The following is a 21958-nucleotide window of genomic DNA, read 5'->3' as shown; positions in this document are numbered from 1 at the left end:
AGCAAAGCAAATGGACATAAGAGGAATGCCTTATCAGCAAAGCACAGGAATATCTGTTTAAGTGAAATGGATGATGTGATATATGTGCCAACTATTTATTTCAGAAATGTGCAGTATTTGTTCTCTCACGTGTTCTCTCATGTGTCAGAAGGTACATTTTACATTAAATATATTTACATTTACATATCTGTTAACAGTAGAGGATTGTACTGGGAGTTACTGGTGTAGCTGTCTCACAGTTGTAGAGTTCAGTCTTGCTCTTCATTACCTACCTGAAGGTTTGCGAGGACTTCTGAAAACTCAGAAGGAGTCTCTTTAGTTGTAGCAACTATTTGGTTCTAGTTCTAGCTGGCTAACATTTAAAATAGAAGATTGTTGAAACAAATAGCAGCCTCCAAGAAATTAACACAGGCAGTTCCTTAATACTCCTTACTGCTTAGAGGAAAGACTTTTCTCTTTAATCCTGCTACAAGATCTCCATTGTTCTCTGCAGCAATCAATATCTGTTTCTTGAGTCAGCAGTAAAGTCCATGGCTTTCATAGCAGTAGGTCAGCAGCTAGTGTTTGCTCTTTCCTTCTTCCCAAGAAATGACTCACAGTTATCAACATCCCGCCTATTTTTTTTATACCCAAGTGCCCACAAAAAAATAATATTTTACTTTTTCCATATTCTTTACAAATAATGGAGAAATTACTCATATCCTTTGGAAAGATTACCAAAGAATGAGAATACATAGCAGAACTAACTTCAGTCACATTACTTTAAAACCAGAATAAAGAATTACTTGGAATCAGACTCTGCAAATCTAAACTAAACTGCAGTTTAGCTACTAACTATAACATATGTAAACTGTTCACTGAACAAGCAAGACAATTATAAGAACGATATTTTATTTAAATTTTAAATGCTTTATTTTCATTACTAGGTTTCTATGCTAGTTTATATAAGTAATATATAGGGGGGATGTGTAAGGAGTATTACTTACAATTTAAACTTCCTACAGCATAAATCAGTCAATTGCTGATCCATATATTTGGGATTTTGGTACTATAAACCTATTTCTTTTCCCAGCCCAAAAGGCTGGTTTGGATTTGCAACTGACAAAGGACTGCCCAGTCAACTGCCTCAGCTGTGAATCCAAATCGCTAATACAGGTTTATTAAATCACCTTGTAATGTTTGAAACCTGGCATCTAATTTGTGGAAATTAACCTATTTATTGAAGCCAAGCTGGGCACATAAATGTCACTGCACACTGTAAAATATCACACTATCTCCAAGGTCAGGACAGTGTTAGTGAACTCAGTGCACACACTGGCAAAATGCTTCAAAACAAAATTAAATCACTTCAAAAATGCAGCAAAAGTTAAAACTACGTAAGTGTCTTAGGCCTCTGCTTCTATGCAAGTCAGAGCAGAATTACATGTTTCTAAACATATATAAAAAGTTATGTGCTTTATTTTTCACCAGAATTTGAAAACAGGATGATAGCGTATTTAGATGTCTTCTATGCTTCAGTGTAAGCTTCATTTGGTGTAGTCATTTATAATGTTTTTGGTGGCCTATGGTTCATACTAACAAAGTGACTTATCAATTCCTCTATAGTTGACTCAAATTTTTCAGAGAACTGAGGCCATCTTATCTTTTGACTATTGTTTTCAGTTAAACTAGTTCTTTGTAACAGGCTGTTTTTAGAGAGAAACTATGGAGTACACTTTCAGAATTGCATATGCAAAAAAATTTGTATATTTGATACACAATCACCACAGCAAGACATTAAAGCAGGTCAGCCACACATTTTTGCTACTGTGGATTTTTGCTTGGTTTTACCTTTCTGGGAGTGTGATGAAATAACAGTAGAGTCTTAAATGACAATTGCATTTAAGTTGAATAACTATGAAATCAGAGTGATCTTTCTCATAACCACTTGCTTGCTTTATCAACAACATACTTGGGTGGCAAAAAAAAAACTTCACAATGTGTTCTTTTCTGTGTTTTTAGAACTGGCACTTGCTATTTATAATACAATTAATACAAGATATTTTACAGGGAGCTCAGATTTGAAAGATTTGAATTTATTTAAAATGCATTTGCAGCAGAGAGTAAAGGTTTTTGATCGGATGATAGTAAAATAGTGATTCTGTGTAAGTAGCACTGGTCAAATTGCAGTCACCATAGAAATGTTGCTGTAAGTCTTGAGACACGCAAAACGAAAAGCAGACACAGCATGTGGACGGCCAATTGATTTAGCTGCTGTAAAATGTGGCCACTTAGAGAATGACTCTAATTGCTATTCTACATGAGACATTGCTACAAAGGTACATGCTCTGACTACCCTAATGGATACCTACTACACTCCTAAATCTGTTTAGAAATTACTGTCTCCAGTTCCCACTGTGGCTGCTCTGTCAGCCTGAAGTAACTTTCGTTCTGAGATTGTTTGCCTTGCAAAACAGGAGAGGTGGAATTTATTTTTTTTTCCTTTTTGGAGATCTAAGACATTCACACACATCATTTCCTTTAGTGAAGGATTCTTTGTGGTTTCTTCCACATTCTATGAAGTCCCAAAGCAACAAATACTAGCCAAACACAGTCATTATCAACCAGACCAAAATCTCTGCTCCCATGTGAAGCCCAGTCCAGGTCACTCCTTGCATTACGTTCCTAAATGTGTTGTATTTAGTTCCCCTTGCAACCATACGTGTCTGTGTAGCAAGACAGATAAGGCCCGTTTGCTGACTGTTACCTCCTTCCTGACTCCTGTGGTTTTCACATCCCATCAAGTTGTTATTTAACTAGTTGAAAGCATGTCAAACCATTTCATAGGACTATAGTGTCATAAATTGAACTGTTCTGGAAAATGATACTGTTGTGCTGTGAAACTGATCAGGTCCAGTGAAAAAAACTTTACCAATCTGGTCTACTCTGTCAGACACGGAAAAGACCAGCAGTAAAGCAATACTCAAAACAAAACCAGAAACTTTGCAAAAACAAAGAAATTTCCAAAATCTGATTCATGTTGCACCAGTGAAACACAACACGGGAAATGGACATTGTCAAATTGTCCAAATCCGATGTCCATTGTCCAAGTCAGATGATTTGGAGATATTTTTGACCTTAGGGTTTCAGGCTGCTCACACACCAACACTTGCTCTGTTACACAGAGAACAGGTCAAAGAAATTAAAGGACTACTCTTTCTTGTCTGTCTCAGTGGTGGGCTTATTTTCATTAAGGTTTCTATTGGTAAATTCTCTGATATAATGTGAACAGTACCACAGAGTTGCTTTTAATCTCAATGTAAAGACTTTGATGTTGCCACCTTTAAAGACGTGCTTATGAGTCCAAGCACTAGGTTTTACAGGCCCTTACAGAGCACGAAACATTTAAAACCATTCAGTGGTGGCAAGCCACTGGTCACCTACCTAGCCCAAGGTTTGCAGAGAAGCTGGGGGTTGTATTCATGAAGAGAGTTGTGAAGCACTTGTCTTTTCCTCTCCTCCATCCACGAGCTGCCACGGCTTCAGCTGGCTGTCACACACTATCTTATGGACAGCATCTCAGCATTCGGGGAGGCAGCTCACCAGATGTTCAGAGAAGAAGGATCAGATGGAATCAGACATAAAAGTAAACACGGCAGGTTAATTTTAATTCCTATTCATTTAAGCAGATGCAGCTGTATTTACCATAGCATACAAAGTTCAGGCTGGACACACAAAGCAATGTATTCTTCAGAACACTGCAGCTTCAAAAGGTTCTAAGGCAGGTTAGCAAAAAGCATCATTATGTCTGATCCCCAGTGTAAGATTTTTCCAGCCTTTAATGATTTATTTATTCTTAAATCAGTACATTGATCTCAAAAGTAACATTACACAACCTTAGTAAACCTTCTACAAGTACAAAAAATTCACTGTGTTTAGCAACAGCACAGGAAATTATAGATCAAAGGCTGCTTGTTACTTCTTGGTGCATTTTTTTTTCTTTTGTAAGAGATGAGAGTATCTGGAAAAAAAAAAGAGCTTAGAATAAGCAGACTTCCTACTCTTTGGAAATGCATGATAGAGGTTACATTTTACAGCATGCTAGGTACATTATGGTACAATACATTAAAATAGCTTTTTTTAAAGAGTATCTCTGAGGATAATTACCTGTCATATCTTTTATATCTTTTAAGTTTATAACTCCCGACTTGCATCAGTAACGAAAAGCTAAGGATTTCAAGGATAGCTGAGAAAAAGGTAATCATTTTTCACCCAAGAGTGGTGAATTTCTTTTTTCATTTCATTAAAATTATATAAAAGTTCTGCATTTCCTGGTAACAAACTAAGAAAACTCTATCCAATTTCTTGCTTCATTTCTCCACAATTTAAAATGAACAATAATAAATAGCAGAATTTCAAATACTAGATTTACTCCTTAAATAATCCACAAAAAACTATTACATGATTGAGGTGTAAGCTGCTGTTATCACAGGCAGAGGACTACAAGGAAAGATCATTTGAAATTCCTTCTGGTCCCACTTTCCAATGTCTTTGTAAGACCCAGAAAACAGCGTCTCAGGGTTCCATACGTGTTCCTCGGGCATTTTCTGTGTTGCAATACAGACCATACTGAAGCATATCTAATGCCCTGTGGCATCAAAACCTTTGAATACTTGGATGCTTTTCCCAAACTTTAGATCGGACACAGGCAAAAACTAAATTTACTCAACTGAAGTTGCTAGGGCTTGGTCTGAATTCACTCAGTCGTAAAAGATCTTTAAACCTATGGTCATTGCATGCGTTGCAATAATAAGGCAAGCTACAATTTTAGGAACCGTTAAGTTTGTATCTATTCATTTAACTGTTTTGGAATGGAGAGAAGGAATTGTATTAATAAGCTAGAAAATGAACAATAATAATGGAGATACATTTTTATGAATTTTATTGTGAGCCAGCCGACCAGGTCTCTATTCTAAGCTCTACTGTTTCTTTATTATTTGATAATCTTATACAGCCTGTTTTGGTGACAGGTACGTGACAGATACACAGCTATATTGAAGTCTGAAATGATGAATCAATATGATGTGTTTTTATTAAAGTAAACTACACCTTGTAGTCCCAGGGTGTGTATGTTACCCATTTGACTCAACTTTGAATTTGGCACTTAACCTCGTATTTCCCTTACCGTGCTTCATATGATTCACTGAAAAAGCTGTGATTGAAATAAATCTAAGAACTTCAAAGCATAAAAATAGATGCAACCATGTAGAAATAAACAGAACAGAAAGAATCCTTTGTCTTCCCTCAGTCCTTTACAGATATATGGCTCCAGCTTCACTGGGTGCAATTGACTGCGGGATCAGGCCTTGTAGGCGCCAGATCAGGATTAAACATGACCGCTCAGGAGCCCTGTTAAGTAATGTTTTTAACAGCTCAGACAATGGCATTGTAAGTAGCTCTAATGCAGGAACTGTATTAGTGGCCATTTTCTTTCTCTGCTTCTTTGACAAAGGCTCTTTATTCAAACCATCTTCCGAGTCTGCTTCCCAGAAGGATCATTGTTGTAGGGAACAGCCTTGCACCAAAACAAGACATGGCAGCCTTCACCCCCCACACCCTGCACGCGCACACACAGGCTTCTGTCTCTTGCCTTTTCCGCATGATGCCTCCAGGCTGCCGTGTGACACCCAGCTAATCTGTCCTGCTGAGAGTGCCACACAGCCCCCTGCTCCAGCCTGACCTAAACCTGGCAATGCCTTCTCACTTCTCGCAGGCTGAAAACACTCCCCCTTCTCCTCCTGAAGTGAGAGACAGTTAACGCTTTTATTCCTCACAGGGGAGCAAGACGAACCCAGCTAAACTAGTGATTCTTCTTTGCTTGCTGACATGCGTCAGACACAACATTCTCATCCTTAAAAGCTGGAGTGAAAACAAAAACAAAACAAGAGCCCAAAAAAAAAAAACACAGCAAGCTACAGTCCTTGTCTGGAAAAACTAAGCAGCCATTATGATCTTATTGCGAGAGCACAGCCATATCCTTTTTATTTAAATGAAACCTATAGTAATTTCTTGTGCTCCCCATTATGTGCAGTGCAGCTTCCATCTTAGCGTAACACTTGCTTAATGAACAAACCCCACACATTTACTTTCTCTTAGCAGAAGCCAAGATAGTTACCAAATAGTGCCAGTGTCACAGGGCACTCAGGGTGTAGAGAAAGTGGGGAGGGACACTGGTTATTCCTTCACTTGAGCAGACAGATGTCCCCCACCTCATTTCCTTTCTGGCTGTTGTTAGTTCTGTGCAACAACAAATTGCTAGCAACAACAAATAGCCCTTTTTGCTTAACCCCAAATCCTGAGAAACCAGGCTGGCTGTGCTGCTTCTGTCACAGGAGAAGTGAGAGTGTGTGCAGCAGTAGTGCTGCTCTCAGGGAGCACTACTGATGTTTGTTGTCCTAGGAGCTATGCCCTTAGTCATTTGACTTGTATGTAAATGAGAAAAGACCAATTTCAACAGCTCTCACCACAGCTCTGAACAAAACAGGTTCTTTGTGTTCCGTTGTAGTTGTGCAGTATTGTGCTTAAAGGACTCAAGAAAGAAAAAGGATTCCCTAAGTCTGCTTTTAATTCTCCTTTCATTTATACCCTTGGAGTCATTGCTAATCAGTCACTGTCAATAATGACAGGCATTACCAGGCTGGTTCTGCCTCACTCTGCACTGCTGTGTACACCTATCAGCTTACTGGTTCTGCTAGAGTTAAAAATCTGATAAGGCTTCATGAAACATTGAAGGCAAAATTACATAAATACTGCAATTATTTGGAATGTATTTTATATTCATTTCATGTGTGTATTTGGCAGTATTGCTAGGGTTGTTTTGGAGCTATAATGCACATGCAGACAGTGCTCATGGTATAACAAAAGCATCCACATATGAGAAAGGGTCATCGTATCCAGTGAGCCAAATCTCTTGCTGTGTTGAAAAGGGGCTCTCTACTGGTGATTTTCAAAATTTTTAATGTAGAAAAAGTGGATAAGTACACACTGTTGCCTCATCAGTGCCTACTTAATGATCCCCAGATGGTGAGGTGACATCCAGTTTACAGAGTTTGTCTAATAGCTCAGGTTCCAAGAGGTTGTTTTTCTACTCTCACCTAAACCTGGTGGCTTTTGGATACCTGACATAAAATATATCGGACCTACTATCTGGCAGAGGTGGACTTCCATTGTGAGCCTCCCAGAGTCCGTGTTTCTAAGAAAGAGCTCTGAATGTAGACTTCAGCTGGTGCCCAGGGTCCTGTAATCAAGCTGCTACTTGCAGGCAGGGCCACATCTGTCCAAACTGCAGAGAATAGATTTACAGCCATGTTTAATCACAAATGCTCCTTAAATGAAGCCTTGATAACAGTTGACCTACTGCCTACAGGTCCAGAATAGCATAAAAGGATAGGAAGTTATTAAGAAGAGAGTGCAGGGCAGGGTACACTGCTTCAGGATAGGCCCAAATAAAAAGTTAGAAAAGAATTTCTAATTACAGTGAGACATCATAAAGTATTAAAGCATGTAAGAGCGTAGTTCCAGCTCAGATCTCTCACAACTTGAAGTAAACAAGCAAGCTTCATTCTCTCTTAATGACCACAAACTTCTCTATAAAATTACAATTTTACTATGCATAATTCAATTTCATCAACTACTTTTCTTCATTATCCCTTCTAACTCTGCACGCATATACTTGTCATGTATTATAATATATAAATCATGCCCAAAGAACTGCACAGAAAATACATATTTCCTAAGTAAGGAGAATGGAAAAATCAGTCAGGACAATGAGGAATTTATTTCCCTCACATGCAATGGATTTGGAAGTGTTTGTGTAGATTCAGAAACCATCTCTGGATTTTATCTGAATCTCTGATTATTACACAGGCATTGTTACCTGTAATCTGTAAATTATCACAACACTAACAACAAAAAAAAGTGCCACCAATTCCATCAAAAGCCCATGAGATGTTTCCTAAACTAAATGCCAATACTATTTTGCACTCCTTGGGTTAAGCCCACTCATGAAAGCACTCCTAACTATATCAGGAAAAGCTTGCTTCATGTTCCTAAGGTCAGAATATGGCTAAACATATGCAGAACATGTTTGGCTCATTACACATGTGCATATCAAACCTACATTCAGCAGCAAGGGAACAGAAAGACAATATACGGTAAAGATACTGGAACTGGACTTCAAAGATCAGGATGCAATTCCATGAACTCCTAGTGTGACTTTGGCCACAACAGTCACTCTCTCCTGCTTCAGTTCCCATCTGTAAAAAGCAAAATAACCATCCCTTATTTTCACTTCATCCATCTTTTCAATTTAGACTCTAAGTTCTTTGTAGTGGCGTCTCTTCCTTAAAATACATCCAGCTCCCAGCACACAATGTCCTCCTCAAAACAGCTTTATGGAAATGTATAAAAAAAACACATAAAATATCCACTGATGAGATAAGACCACCAGCACAATGCAAAGAACAGCTGTAATCTGTGGGAGGATTATTTCTCTTTGCCATAAATGCCATCCATTTTTCAAGACACAAGTTATTTTCCTTTCATAGAACAGTGAACTCAATATCTACAGACAAGCTGCCTTCAAAGCAGTACACTTTTCAAAGGCTCCCAGTAGTTTGTGACATTACATAGAAGGTGTCACATCTTAATGACAAATACTAGTATGAGCCTGCTTGATGAGCATAATTTGTTTCTTCATTGGATATTTTATTCCAGATGAGCTGCTTTTCATCCATATTTTCAAGGGGGAAAAAATATGCATTCAGACATGCAATGTTAATGTGCCCTCTGCAATGACCTCTTATTTCTAACTTTTCACTCTCACCTCCCATTCTCTTCAGTGCATGAAGTGAGCTCTAGCAGTAGCTATTGGTCAAGAGTCTCATACATTGGATACCTGCCAAGTCTTTTGGGGTGTCTAGCACAGACAAAAAGTCTATTCCTATGTCACACACATTTAAATTTAGCACTAAACTGGTGGGGAAAAAAAAATATGTAAAATGTCACTTTCTGACAAGCAGAAAATTAGAATTCATTCCCCTGAGAACTAAATGGACTTTTCTGCTTCCAGTCACTAACTATGACAAGGCTAACATTTTTCAGTCTAATGACTAAGGACATTAAGTGTGCATGTGAATAAGAAAATTACTAGAGGGTATTAGCTAAGCGTGTGATGACAGCCCAAACCGACAACAGAACTCCAAGGATGCAGATTCTAACACTGGCCATTTGCTGTGGAGAACCAACGGATAAAAGAAACGGGAAGCATAAATACACAGAGGCCACCATTCTTTCATTACTATAACAACAATGTAAGGAATCACAGGAAGATGTACTTCTCTAGATGGGTGTGGAGTGCACGTTAGAGCTCATCCAGTATGCTTCTGGTATCCCAGACAGGAACACTGAACGGGACAGGATGTTAATTAGAGGCCACGAAAGTCTGAAGAGACTCAGAAAAGGAAAAATACCAAGTGCATCTCTTATCTCCCCAAGTAATCATTCACTACTCTACATTCATGGCTCAATTCTGATATGACATAAGCACTGGGATTTGTGATTAAGTTATCATTCATGATTTGCCTTAGCTTCTGTTCTTCCCAGTTCAGTCTTCCCTGTAGCTCCTCACTGCCTTAGTCAACTACTGCAAACATAACCGTTCTAAATGATGAAAATAATGAATTTCTATCTAACAGAGCATCAAGCAAGGAGGACTTAAAGAGAGAGATCTGTATGCTACTGATGTGCTCTAGGTGTTAAGTGTAAAAATGATGGTTAGAGATATGGGTCAAATCTGAGAAAGCACTTTTAAACAGGAGTGGCTAATATGTTATCTAACAGAATGAAGAAAGCTGTGAGGACATCAATAGACTTCAATGCATACATTTATTATTTCTGCCTTTAATTGCGTTTCAAAAGCTATTTGGCCACAAGTGAGAAAAATATAAACCTTGCAATTTAGGAGACAAAAGAAACATTTTAAGATGAAGACAGATTTTAGAACTAAAGATAAGGAAAGGAAACCAGAATAACACAAGTACTTTCAAAACCGTGGAATCTACCTCCAGATTAGCATCCACAGGAAAGACTCACCAATTTCTCTTTGCTTTACTATTGCCCAGCAAGGTGCTCATTAGTCTGAAACTACATTTTTTCTGTTTTTCTAAAGTCGGTGTGATCAACTATTAAGCATCTCGGTTGCAGTTCACTTTTCCTGTAACATCAAAAGCTAGATTCTCCTCTATTCACCTGCAATTAGCAGGCACCCGTCTCATAGCCCTTGGAGAAAATTTTCCTGGCCAAACCAGCATGAAAGGATTACTGGCTGCTTTTACACTACCAGACAAGGCCTGACTCTGTTACTCTAATTCATGCTGACACGGCTATATTCCCTCCATCTTCCTCTTTGCTTTACTTACTTGGCTCCCAGAACAAGGTACAACTGTATTTGGAGATTCTCAAAGAGAAAGAGCGTTTCAAACCCATCTCTCATTTACAAGCGAGCTCATGTGTTGACAAGGCTGAACAGAAGCTTCTTTAGCGGGGCCAGCAGTTTTGCAGTCATGCAGCAAGCACAGCTGTAGAGCTGAGCTTTGTAAGAAAAGAAGCATCAAGACAGCTATTCCCCTTAGAAACGACTTCCCCCAGTGCCGCGCGTGCCCTTTTTGCCATGCTCTGATCTGTATTCCACGTTGCTCTCACTCTGACTGGAGTCTGATTACCTGCGGTCCCTGGCCTCATTACCTTACACTTCCCAACAATAAACTGCATAAGCCACTTATCAGCCTGTAATCCTAATAAATCCAAATCATTTTGAATGAGTTTGTTTTGTTCCTCTGTCCCCTGTCCTTCTGCCCCTCCAGCTTCCTTAGCCTTATTTTATGTCATCATCATATTTGAGGCACTTTTGAAATTACATCCTGCTCAAGGTCACAGCACTGAATTTAATCCCCCCCATCACCATAGAGCACATCAATGCTTTTACTTCCATCTGATTTATTTATCCTGTTTATTATCATAGAGCAATTCAATCAATATAAGCTGGAATTCAAACACATGTACATTTGAATTATGCATACTAACGCTCATCAAGAGATGGAAGACAACTGCTATAGCCCAGATCATTCCTCTAACATATGGCCCAGCTTATAAGTAAGGAAGCTCATAGTGATGAATCTTTATACCTTGACTTCTGCTTGACCCCAATAATTGTTTGGTTACTGGAAACCAAAGGAATTGAAATAGTGTCACGAATTCCACGGAAGAAGCTTGGACAAGCAATCTCTGTGTTTCTTATCCCAAGCCAGTAGGGCCATATTTTAAGATGGGCCTTCAAGTTGACAGTTCCTCTGTTAGCTTCTGAACACACAGGAATCCTAGCAAAACACCAGCAAACCATACCAGACAGTTATGTCAAGAAAATCTTGCAAACAGAACAGCATATGGGGAACTGGAACTTGAAAGAAAACCAAAGCACTAACCTCAATTGCAGTGTAGGTTAGGCATTAAACCAACCTAAACGGTATTGGAAGCATGCTAGATGTTGAAAGCGTACTAGAAAGCTTATAGCTTTTGGCTCCCCTGTGTAAACCACTATCCTTTCTAAATATTAATGGTCAACATGATCCTCAGACAGAGTTCACAACCAACTTCTGGTCGTCTTTGAACGCAGTTGGTGGTTAAAATGCAAGGAACACTGCAAATTGAAAAATTGAAGGCAGAAAAAGCATTCATACATAGGTTCTGCTACAGGCAGAGGTGCTACAGAGAGGGACTATGCACACTGGACTGGAACTTTCAGGCGTTAGTGGCACAAAGACTGATTAATTAAAAAATTAGTGAGATGCACAAAGTTTGGGAAAGAGAAGTGTACATTATTCTGTACAAAAATTTGGTGTCCACTTAGTTAACTGTAATGCTAAAATGGGAAGTAAAATGAAAGACGAAACATCAGTGTCCACCATCAGCAATTCAGGTCTCCAAGACTAGAAACGGATCTTTGCATAACTGTCCCCTTCATGATTACCTTCCCCAGCCGACCTGCAGTTCTTTCCATTTCTCTGTCCTTTACCATCCTCCTTTACTGCTCTTTTCCCCCCTGCTACCTCCTTAGAATGGATCCTTTAAAAACATTTTTATAAGCAATAATTTCTAAATCTTCTAATCACTCTCCTAAAAAGTTTTCTGCTCTTTGTTCTTACTGATAACAAGGGTCTGTCACACCAGTGCTGCCCTGATTCATACCATGTAGATGCATGGCCTAAGGTATCAGGGATTAAGTCACGACCTCACTGAACTCCTGATGACTTTGGCAGTGTCAGACTTCACCTCTGCATCTTCTCTGGCCTACAGTTACATGAGCTCTGGGAGTCTCCTTGAGATTTTATTTTAATATTTCACCATTTAGGCACAGAGAATATTTTGGTTTCTCTATCAATACATTTCTGCTTGGTAACTCCCAGTCTGAATGCTGATTGTGTTTTGCATAAAATTAACTAAATTGCAGGCCTTCTATTTCATTGGTACTTTTTGTCTGCTTCCTCCATGAACAATGTCAGGGAGATTGCAAGCTGACTACAATTCTCTTTCCCAAGCAAGAGCAAAACAACATCTAAGAGTCCAATCAGTACGAGTTTCCTGATGTCTGTTGGGTTTTATATGCTATATTGTACTCTAGCTTTTAACAATTTCTATTCATTTGATTCACTTTGAGAAATGAACGTCATGATTGCCACAGCGTTCTGCGTTACTGTTGTCTATAGATAAATTTGGAACAGGTATAACAACAAGCTTGCTCTTTTTTCTATTTAAAAATTCACTGAGCTAACAAATTCTTTGTGCAATGCCAAAGTAATCACAGGTTTTTACTCTCAGTATCCAGATTCAGTATCCAGCCTCCGTAGGGAGGTCCGCTGTAGGTGATATTTTGCAAGTAAGACTAGATCAACAGTGGCATTAGGCTTCCAGGAGTGTTAATACCACACATGAGCACACTAACTCTACCCAGGTGTTGCTTGAGTCCAGAGGGACCCATACCAATACAAGTATGGAAGTTCCATCAGTGGAGGACAGATTTTAAAATAAGTGGCCTCTGTCTTCCTTGAAAGGAACTTTAACACCAAGGAGGTTTCAGGGCTATGAACTGGGATCAGAGGGAGATGATTGCCTGCTGCCTAAAGCAAAGCACAGCTCTTGACCAAATGAGTGGGATCCACCCCATTACACAGGGAGACATCATTCACCTGACAGCCTCGGGATACAAAGCAGCAAGGTGCCTCAAAATTGAGGCTGCAACACAGGCACTGCAGTACTGCTCCTTCATAGGTGCATCCATTCACCAGTAGGCATGTCCTCTTAGCGCATCACTTGTGGCAACAGCACAAGCCTTCCTCTTCTGCAGCAGCCATCTACAAGGAGCTCAAAGGAACAAAGTAAACATAAGCAAGTTTGGGATGTAACTCAGGTAAAGCTGGAAACATTTCTGGAGAAAGGGGAAGCATTTGGGGAGCGTTTCAATGATGTTTGAAATTATATAGACATCCAAGGCTGTCCCTGGCTAGGGTGCCTGTTTCTAAGTAGCAGCAGTCACTGTTTCAGGCTTGCTGAGCATTAGCTTGCTCAGGGCTCTGGGGGAACAGCAGCCATCACGATGGCTGTGAGCAACACTGGGGGTCTGCCCGGGCAAGGAAAGAGGGAAGCTGATAATGGTAAGAAAGTGTGATGAATTATTGCTGCGCTTGTCATCTTTATTTAACTTACTGCCTTTCGCATCCAGGGGAATCACAGTCCTTCCAAAAGAGTTGCTTTGGTTTTCTTAATATTAGAAGACAGTTGTGACATTTGTCCTGCCTTGGGCCTAATTAGACTCAAGACATTTCTGATGCCTTTTCTTCTTCATAATGACCTCCCTGTTCCTTCATGTGAGAATCCCAAAGATCATTAATGAATCCTCACTAAAGTCTTCAGGAGACTGATCCTTTCCCTCTGCTGTAGCATGGAGAAGAGAAAGCAATGACTGCCACGCAAAACGCACAACCCTTTTGTTTCTTGTCTGTTTGTTTCCTCTCCTTGAACAGGTTATTACAGCGTCTCTTCTAGAAGCAGGCTTTTGTGCATCAGTACAATACCAAAACTTAATGTTCACAAGAGTTCCTGATACTATATAAATCAGAACTCAAATTCTCAAGCTCATCTATGAAGTACTTGCAGAACTGAGTATGCGTTTCAGAATTCAGACCCTCAGTCTCTTCAACAGCCCCACTTCAGTCTGAGGTCTGTCCCTCAGTGTGCTGTCTCCCTGATTCTGCTGCACACTATAGCGTAGCTGCTTCCTTTGAGACAGACAATATTATTTGCTTCATCTACATCTTTGGCATAGAAGCTTTGAGCAAACACAGTGTTGCGACAAATAAAATCAGCATCTAACAATGCAGCCACCCAGTCCAAACAGCGTGCCAGAGCACTCGAACACACAGCAGCATTCCTAAGGCACACACATTTGGTTGGGTCTCTCTGTCCTGTTCCACTGGACCAAGAGCTACAAAATGCATTCTGATTTCTGGTCTTACTATCCCAGCAGATCCCTTCAGTATAAATATCTTTTATTTTTATTATTTTAGATCTCCCAAGCATTTGTCATCTAAGATAATGAGTAATATAATCTCTTGCATGTTTTTTTTTTGTTGTTGTTGTTGTTGGCTCTGCCCTAACACTGCCAGCCCTCTCAGGAGGAGAGATTTATTTCCCCTGGTTAATTTAGGGGTCTCTTCTAACTTGAATTCACCTTTCTTGAATAAGAACTGCACGCACTGCTCCAGTGCCGGACTTGCCCAGCCATTTGCTCTCTTCTAGCTTGCCCCAGTACAATTTTGGACTGGTGCATTCCCATTTCCCAGACACAATGCATTGGTGACTTCTGTTCTGTTCTTTCCAAAGGGTGAATCTCCAGCTACCAGTAAAAAATACTTGCTATTTGTCCCTCACTACGTGATCATATACTAACATAATTTTCTACCATTTCTGGCATCCTTCTCCTGAGGTCACCCAGTTCTCTCTGTCTGACATTCTGTGTCTGTTTTTTCCTAGAATTATGCAGCATGCTGCATAATGTCTAAAAGCAACTACAAAACCCCTCGCCGTTTCTAGAAGCTTGGGTACGGATTGCACAGTCTAGACAGACAACAGAAAAAAAAAAGAATAAAGGAATTCTATAGACTTTTCTCTATAATCCTGCTTGCAATATTCAAACACTCAGCAAAACACCAGAAACAGCATTGTTTGTATCTTGTCTACTGGTCACTCTGATAGAAATTGTGATCTTGCCATTCTCCTAAGCAGTTATTTATCAACCATGTATTTGAAGCACATAGAATTAGTAACCAACTTAAGACCCATTTAAGTGAATTTCCTTTAGACGATACCCTGCGAGTCTCCCCTCACGCAGCGGGAAGTCTGCATTCGTTTGTTCCGATTGCTGTCAGCACGTATAAGCATCGCCGCACGGCCTCCCACAGGAACCGCCTTCCCAAGCGGTACTTGGCACAGCCTGAAGTTCCGAACCTTGCTTTATGACTTTATTAAAATAAGGAATTAATGGAAGCGGTCACGGGACCGTGCCTGCCGGAGTTCAAGCAGCATTTGGACAACGCTCTCGGACACACGGTCTGATTTTTGGGTGGTCCTTTGGGGACCCAGGAGCTGAACTCGATGATCCTTGTGGGCCGGTCCCAACTCGGATATTCTTTGATATTTGTCATCTTAAACTTAAGAGCTGGACTGCGAACAAACGCCAGGCGGGAAGGAACACGGGGCCGCTGCTCCGGCGAGCGGCAGCGGGAGGCGCAGCGCCAGGTGCCCGGTGCCCGGGCTCCCTCTGCCGGCCGCCGCGGCGGTTTCGCTCTGCAGGCGTTGTGCGGCTCCAGGCTCGGCAAAAAGCAGCCACGGGCTCGCTTTCCCTCGCGGCTGCAGCCTTTTAAACTCAAGCAAAGCAATACCAGCAAAAAAGCACAGCCACCACCCCAAAGCCCTTTTAGTTCACAAAAGAAAGCTGCAGTAAACGTGTATTTTTTTCCTAGGTTACTCTAGAAGTTGAATCCATGGTTTTCATTGCTCTGTCTCCGTTCCTGGTTCAGCACATAGTCCAGCGGCCGGGCACTGAAGTCAAAAAAACAAAAAAACAACAACAAAAAAACACTCTGCCACAAGAAACCAAAACCAACTTATGTTAGTTATTTGTAGAGTCTCTGGGCTGTGCACTGGGCTTTGCAAGCAAAAAAAAAAAGCAGCAGGCCAAGTTCTTATAAGTGCTTGTCCCACTGAGAACTGCCTCTTCTATGGATAAGTAAAAGTCAAGTGCTGAGCTCTTCAGGAAAAAAAATAAAATAAAAAACCCACCCAAGCCTCTCTAAGCAAAACAATGGAAACTGCTGAAGATGGAGCACTGAGACACTAACAAGCCCTCAAGAAACAGACTAGAAGCTCAGCTTCCTTCTACTCATCATAGAGATGTAACGAGAATATGAGTTGTATTTTTACTTAAGCATCTAAGGAACGTGGGATTCTTGAAAGCAGATGGACAGCAAGTCACTGACTTGAAGAAATCCCGGTCTTCAAGTTCCTGAGGCTTAAGATTTTGGAGGTTCTAAGAAAGCACCAATTCTGACTCTGAGCAATCGTAATTAGCCACTTCCATGCACGTTAACTTTGCCTGCACCCTATCATGACAGGCCAACTGCCCTATTTACAAAACAACCCTTAACTGATCTGCTGGAGGCAATAAAGCCAGTCAGGGCTAGAAGTGAATTAAAGATCTAGGGATTTCCAATCCCCTGAAATACCCGTTACACTACATCACCCTGGTCTGTTGCCAACTATTAGGAAACTACCCTAGCAAGGAGCACTCCAAAGAACTTGTAGACAGCCTCAAGCTCTCCTACAAGCTGTTATTAACCAAATGACCAGTTTGGCTACGGAACAATTTTAAAAAAATTTAACCTATAAATTAAGAGCGTGTTTGCGAGCGGTGCTGTCAAGCTAGCTGTCATCTTCTCTGCAGCATCACCAGTACATGACCCTATTTCATAACTAAACCCTACAAACCCCACCTAGTGACCTATATTTGAAGTGTGTCTTTGAGAAAGTCACTGTCCTTTGAAATCTGCCAGAACCAAGATAGGCCATATGTATTTTAGGACGGGTGGCCAGACGTCTGCTGCACGGCCTGACTCTTGGAGCTGGAGGGCAGCACAGCAGCAGCTGACTTCCTCCGCCACTGGAAGCGTACCATCGTGCGCTCGCTCTGCTGCTGGCCCCACAGGCGGGCGAGGCTCACTGCTGTTTGTCCCTCGCTATCTGGGTCAAGGGCTTGTGCCCCACAGCTGAGGAGCAGCTCAATGCAGTCACAGCGGCCCATGACAGCAGCTACATGAAGAGCAGTCCTTCCTAGCGGGGTTTTCGAATGCACATCCGCACCTGCAAAGAGATACACGTAGTCCGAGTGTGACAAGGCTCACAAAAAGGAGATAACTGACGCAAAGGACTGCCCATTGCGCAAACGCAGATTCCTAGGGAAAGGCAAGTTGCAAAACAACAAAAAACTCAAGTGTCAGAGCTATAGAACTAGAGCTTGCAACTCTTCCTGTATTTCTGTGTATTTCTATTATTTCTTATATGACTGATAAAACATTGCACGGGACTGATAAAAACGAACATTTCTAGATGCTAAAAAAACAAACAGAAGAAATAAATGTTACTCAAAAAGAGGGAAGTAAAAAAAACAATTCCTGTTTCGCATTATGAACTTAGCTACTTTAAGAGCAAACTCATTACATTTAGCAAGAACAGTTTTCATTGTTTTAATGTCTACATCGGGACTGATGGGCTTAATGCATTCCCTACCTCAAATACAAAATATGCAAGATGATTTGGGTAAAATTTTATGATCTTGGTAAGCAGGAAGGTGTGGTATGCTGTGCAGGTACAGCCAGAGAAGAATCATTCTATCTAACAACATTACCATGTCTCAGGAGAAACGTGGCAGTTTTAACATGACCTCTGTGGCTGGCAACAAACAGTGCCACAAAAGCTCGGTGCGCTACCCATTCCTTTTTCTGCTCTGCTCCCAGTATTTCTGCATATGGTGTGGTGCCAGGAAAATCCTCTGTAACTCCCAGATGGGCCAGCTGCAGAATAAACAGAAACCTTTTAGCCTCTTTCAAAAGCATAACCTGATTCTTTATAAAGTCTCATATCTGCACATAAGGTATGCTAGCACACTGCATAAATCATTTTATGATCACCTAAATAATACCTGCTTGTTTTATATTAGAGAATCAAGATAAGGCAGAATAATATCTAATGACATTTATTCACAGCCATCCCTTGGAACATTAAATTTTGGTTTTCCTTTTCTATACAGATACTGAGCTCCACAAGATCTTATCAAACCCATATCTCTTTGCAGTCCCTGTCCCTCTCTTAAATTTATTGGAGACTGACCAGATTCCAAGCTTTTGGGGGAAGAACACACCATTGGCCATGTAAGCACAAGGTCCTTAGGATCTAAGCAAGACTTCGGGCCTTAATTCCAGCAGACAACTCAGACTACTTCAGGACACAGTCCTGTATCGTATTCTTTCCCAGAAGGAGGTTTGTGATTTTTTTTTTGTTTGTTTTGTTTAGAACTGATGTGTTTGGCTTTAAGTGTTGCTGAGAGGCCTCTTCGAAACAATTTCCAGTTGCCTCATGCTGCTATGCTGCTGTTCTTCCTGAGAAGTCATTTACACATTGGACTATATCTTCCACAGTGCACCGTGGTTTCCTCATCTAGTAAGTGGAAGCACATTAGTAGAGCAGCTGTACAGTTTTCTTCATTTTTTTTTTCCAGTTGAAAGTCAACAGTGTCAAACTTTTTTTTTTTTCCCTCCAATACATCTTTCATTTCAAAGGAGACTATTGTCTTTGTGGCACACCTTTCTGCTTCCTGCTCTACACTAATACACAGGGAACTCAAAACATGGGAAAAAAAGCAACACTTCATCCAACAGCAAAATGCAAACCATTTGTGGCACGAGGCAGAACAGCTGCTTACCAACGAACCGCAACACTACACAACAGTTAACGATAGGAAGTGAAGAACCCTGTGGTATCCATTTGCAATGGATGGGGAAATGCAGAGGAACAGAATGTAATTAGCCAAGCTGGAATTTGGCCAGGGCAGAGATAATGGTTCTTTATGAAAGGCACCAAAGGATATTTCATGATCACATCTGTTCGGGCCTGAAGGTTTACAGTACAAATCAGAGTACCTTGTGTTTCTGCTGAGACAACATTTCAGCCCTAAATCAAGAAAGCAGCACGCCCTCTATAAAAGCACCACAGAAATGATTTGTTCCACAAAAAAAAAGCTGTCTTACTAATCAGACTTGACAGTATTGCAAAATCAAGATGGTCTGTAAGCTTGCAGCAGGTGAAGTGCAAGAAATGCAGAATGGCTCCTGATCCTTGATTATTAGTTTCCACTGTTCACTGTTACAAGAAGCACAACTAACCTAATTTTTGTCTCTTCCGTTAAAGACTTCCCCACCATTTTCTCTATGAACTCTTGCTTTATAAAAGCACTTAAGACCTTCAGCAATATGCTTTCAGCATTTCTGCAGACAGCACACCCCACTTGTTCACCAAAGTAATGGAATCAACCTTCACAGTGTCTCCTTTCGCAGCAGCTGCCACAAGATGCCCCCAGCCATCTTGTCTCCAGATACGCATTGTAATTGTTCCACCACGGACAATATCATTGTCCTTAAATGTAGAATCATCTAGCAGATCCACTGTAGGGAGTAACACAGTAAAAGTAAGTCAATATATCCTCAGAGAAGATGGAAATGACCAGCTTAAAAAAAAGTGACAATTATTTTTAGCGATGTCCATGTTCTCTGATTTTGCTGTCATTACGCATCAAGGACACCTTAGGTCCCACTGTGCTAGAACTATGAAAAACACATACTCCCAGCCTGGAAAAGGTTAGAATACAGTGCTGTTGGGATAATATGGTTGTAACGCACAGACAGCTACAGTTAACACGTTAAGTACCAAAACCACAGGAGAAAATACTTGAGCGTATCCATGCACACAGGGTGTCTTCATTCTAAAATAAGCTTTCTGCTTGCAACCTCCCTGCTTGCAACCTCCAAAACTAAGTTCTCCAACGACATGTGATCTCTGATGCAGTGGGCACAAACACTGTTCCACACAACTCGAACTGTGAAGTTAGTCAGAGCCTTGCTAGAGCTATGCCAGGCTGAGGTAAGCCAGCCAGGTGTTGGTGTTGGCTACTGACAAGGCCAAACAGGAATTTAGAGGTCAGTTTTTGCAATTTCTAATCTCCTAAGAAGACCCTGTTGGTTAGACTGTTATCCCTCAGCAGTAGGAAGCAAAGTTAAGTCAAGAGCTGAATTCCAACTGCAGTACAGCAGAAAAGAGGAAAAAACTCTGACCTGCACCCAGGACTTACACATAGCTCTAACTAGCAGGTAGAGACACAATGAAAAACCTCCATAAACCTGAGGTTACGCGTTCTCACTTTCATCCAGGTATTGAAGCCGCTGGAAATGAAGGGGGATCCCAGTCAATAATTCTAAATGGGACTTAAGCTTCTTCAGAGTCAAGTCATTCTGGCACTGAGGCAGTGAAAACATCTCATTAGTTTCAGCCAGACAGAGGCGGACACCAAAAGTCCCTGGAGGCAAGGAAGACATGGTCATCAAGTCGTTTGTGACTAGGAGAAGTTTATAAGACTTTCCTCTTACAAAAAGTTGCTATCATTATAAGGACAGGGTCTATATCCAGTCGTAATTCCTCCCTTCCCTAGGCACTCCCCTTATCATCAGAACCCTCCATGCCATCGAGGATAGACCCCCTGTATATCATTAGCACATTACAGTATCCAAGCAGCACCAAGTGACATCACAGAAGAACAACCTGCTTGTGGGATGGAAGAGCCTGGATGAACACAGCCGGGAACATGACAAAAGTAACGCACCAGGATGATTACAGAAGGATTTCTTTGTTCTTGACCACTTTTTGATTTTCACTAGGATGACACAAACTTACTTAGAATCACAGAATCGTTTAGGTTAGAAAAGACCCATAAGATGATCAAATCCAACTGTCACCTGACACTACAAGTCCACCACTAAGCTGTGTCCTTAAGTGCCACATCCACGCATCTCTTAAATACCTCTAGGAATGGTGACCCCACCACCTTCCTGGGCAGCCCCTTCCAATACCTGGCCACGCTTTCCATGAATAAATTCTTTCTGATGTCTAATTTAACCTCCTCTGGTGCAACTTGAGGGTTTCCTTGTGTCCCACCACTTGTCACCTGAGACAAGAGACCAAAACCCACCTTGCTGCAACCTCCTTTCAGGTAGCCATACCTTGCAGGTACCTTTCAGGCACTTGAAAGGAAAGCAGTAGACAAGACAGTAACTCCAGTAAATACCCAAGCTGTCCGTATGTTATGTTCCTGTTTTCTTTGTTCAATTTTAGGACACAATATACGTGTTTAGTTTGGTGTGTCATAAAAAGAGCATATGGCTGTTCCATTTGTCTTTCCAGTTTGTGACACAGGGGTCTTGTGTCCTACCTCAAAGTGTGTGGGTAGGCTTTACTAGGAGGTATAGGGGGCTGTTTATTCCTCCCACTTTTGCATCGTGCAAAGAAAAAGAAAGAAAGGCTGTATGTTCTTTTGCAGCGCTTGGCAGAAGTTGTAGAGCACAGGGTGGAGCAGCCAGTCAGTGTCTGAAAGGAACAAAAGGACAACTGCAGCAGAAGAAACAGAAGACTCCAATATGAAAGGAAAAACCAACCAGCCAGGTGTTGATTACTCATTCCCTCATCCACCCTCTCCCTCCCATCATCA

At 41.0% G+C, this 21958-nt stretch overlaps 1 protein-coding gene across 1 annotated transcript in view; it reads right to left on the bottom strand.

The window, feature by feature from the left end:
* Positions 1-21953, bottom strand: part of ANKRD60 (ankyrin repeat domain 60) — a 299161-nt gene extending 277208 nt beyond the window's left edge. Inside the window, exons 1-4 of the mRNA XM_080558233.1 lie at positions 20618-21953; positions 19735-19865; positions 18053-18218; positions 273-17508 (exon numbers count right to left, since the gene is read on the bottom strand). Coding sequence (XP_080414359.1) covers positions 17225-17508; positions 18053-18218; positions 19735-19865; positions 20618-20798 — 762 coding nt within the window. The 5' untranslated portion in view covers positions 20799-21953 and the 3' untranslated portion in view covers positions 273-17224. The remainder of the gene's footprint in view (positions 1-272; positions 17509-18052; positions 18219-19734; positions 19866-20617) is intronic.
* Between the last annotated feature and the right edge of the window lie 5 nt (positions 21954-21958).

Source organism: Anser brachyrhynchus (genome assembly GCF_964034855.1).
Source record: "Anser brachyrhynchus genome assembly, chromosome: 16".
Taxonomy (NCBI): domain Eukaryota; kingdom Metazoa; phylum Chordata; class Aves; order Anseriformes; family Anatidae; genus Anser; species Anser brachyrhynchus.
This window is presented reverse-complemented; position numbering and strand designations above follow the sequence as displayed.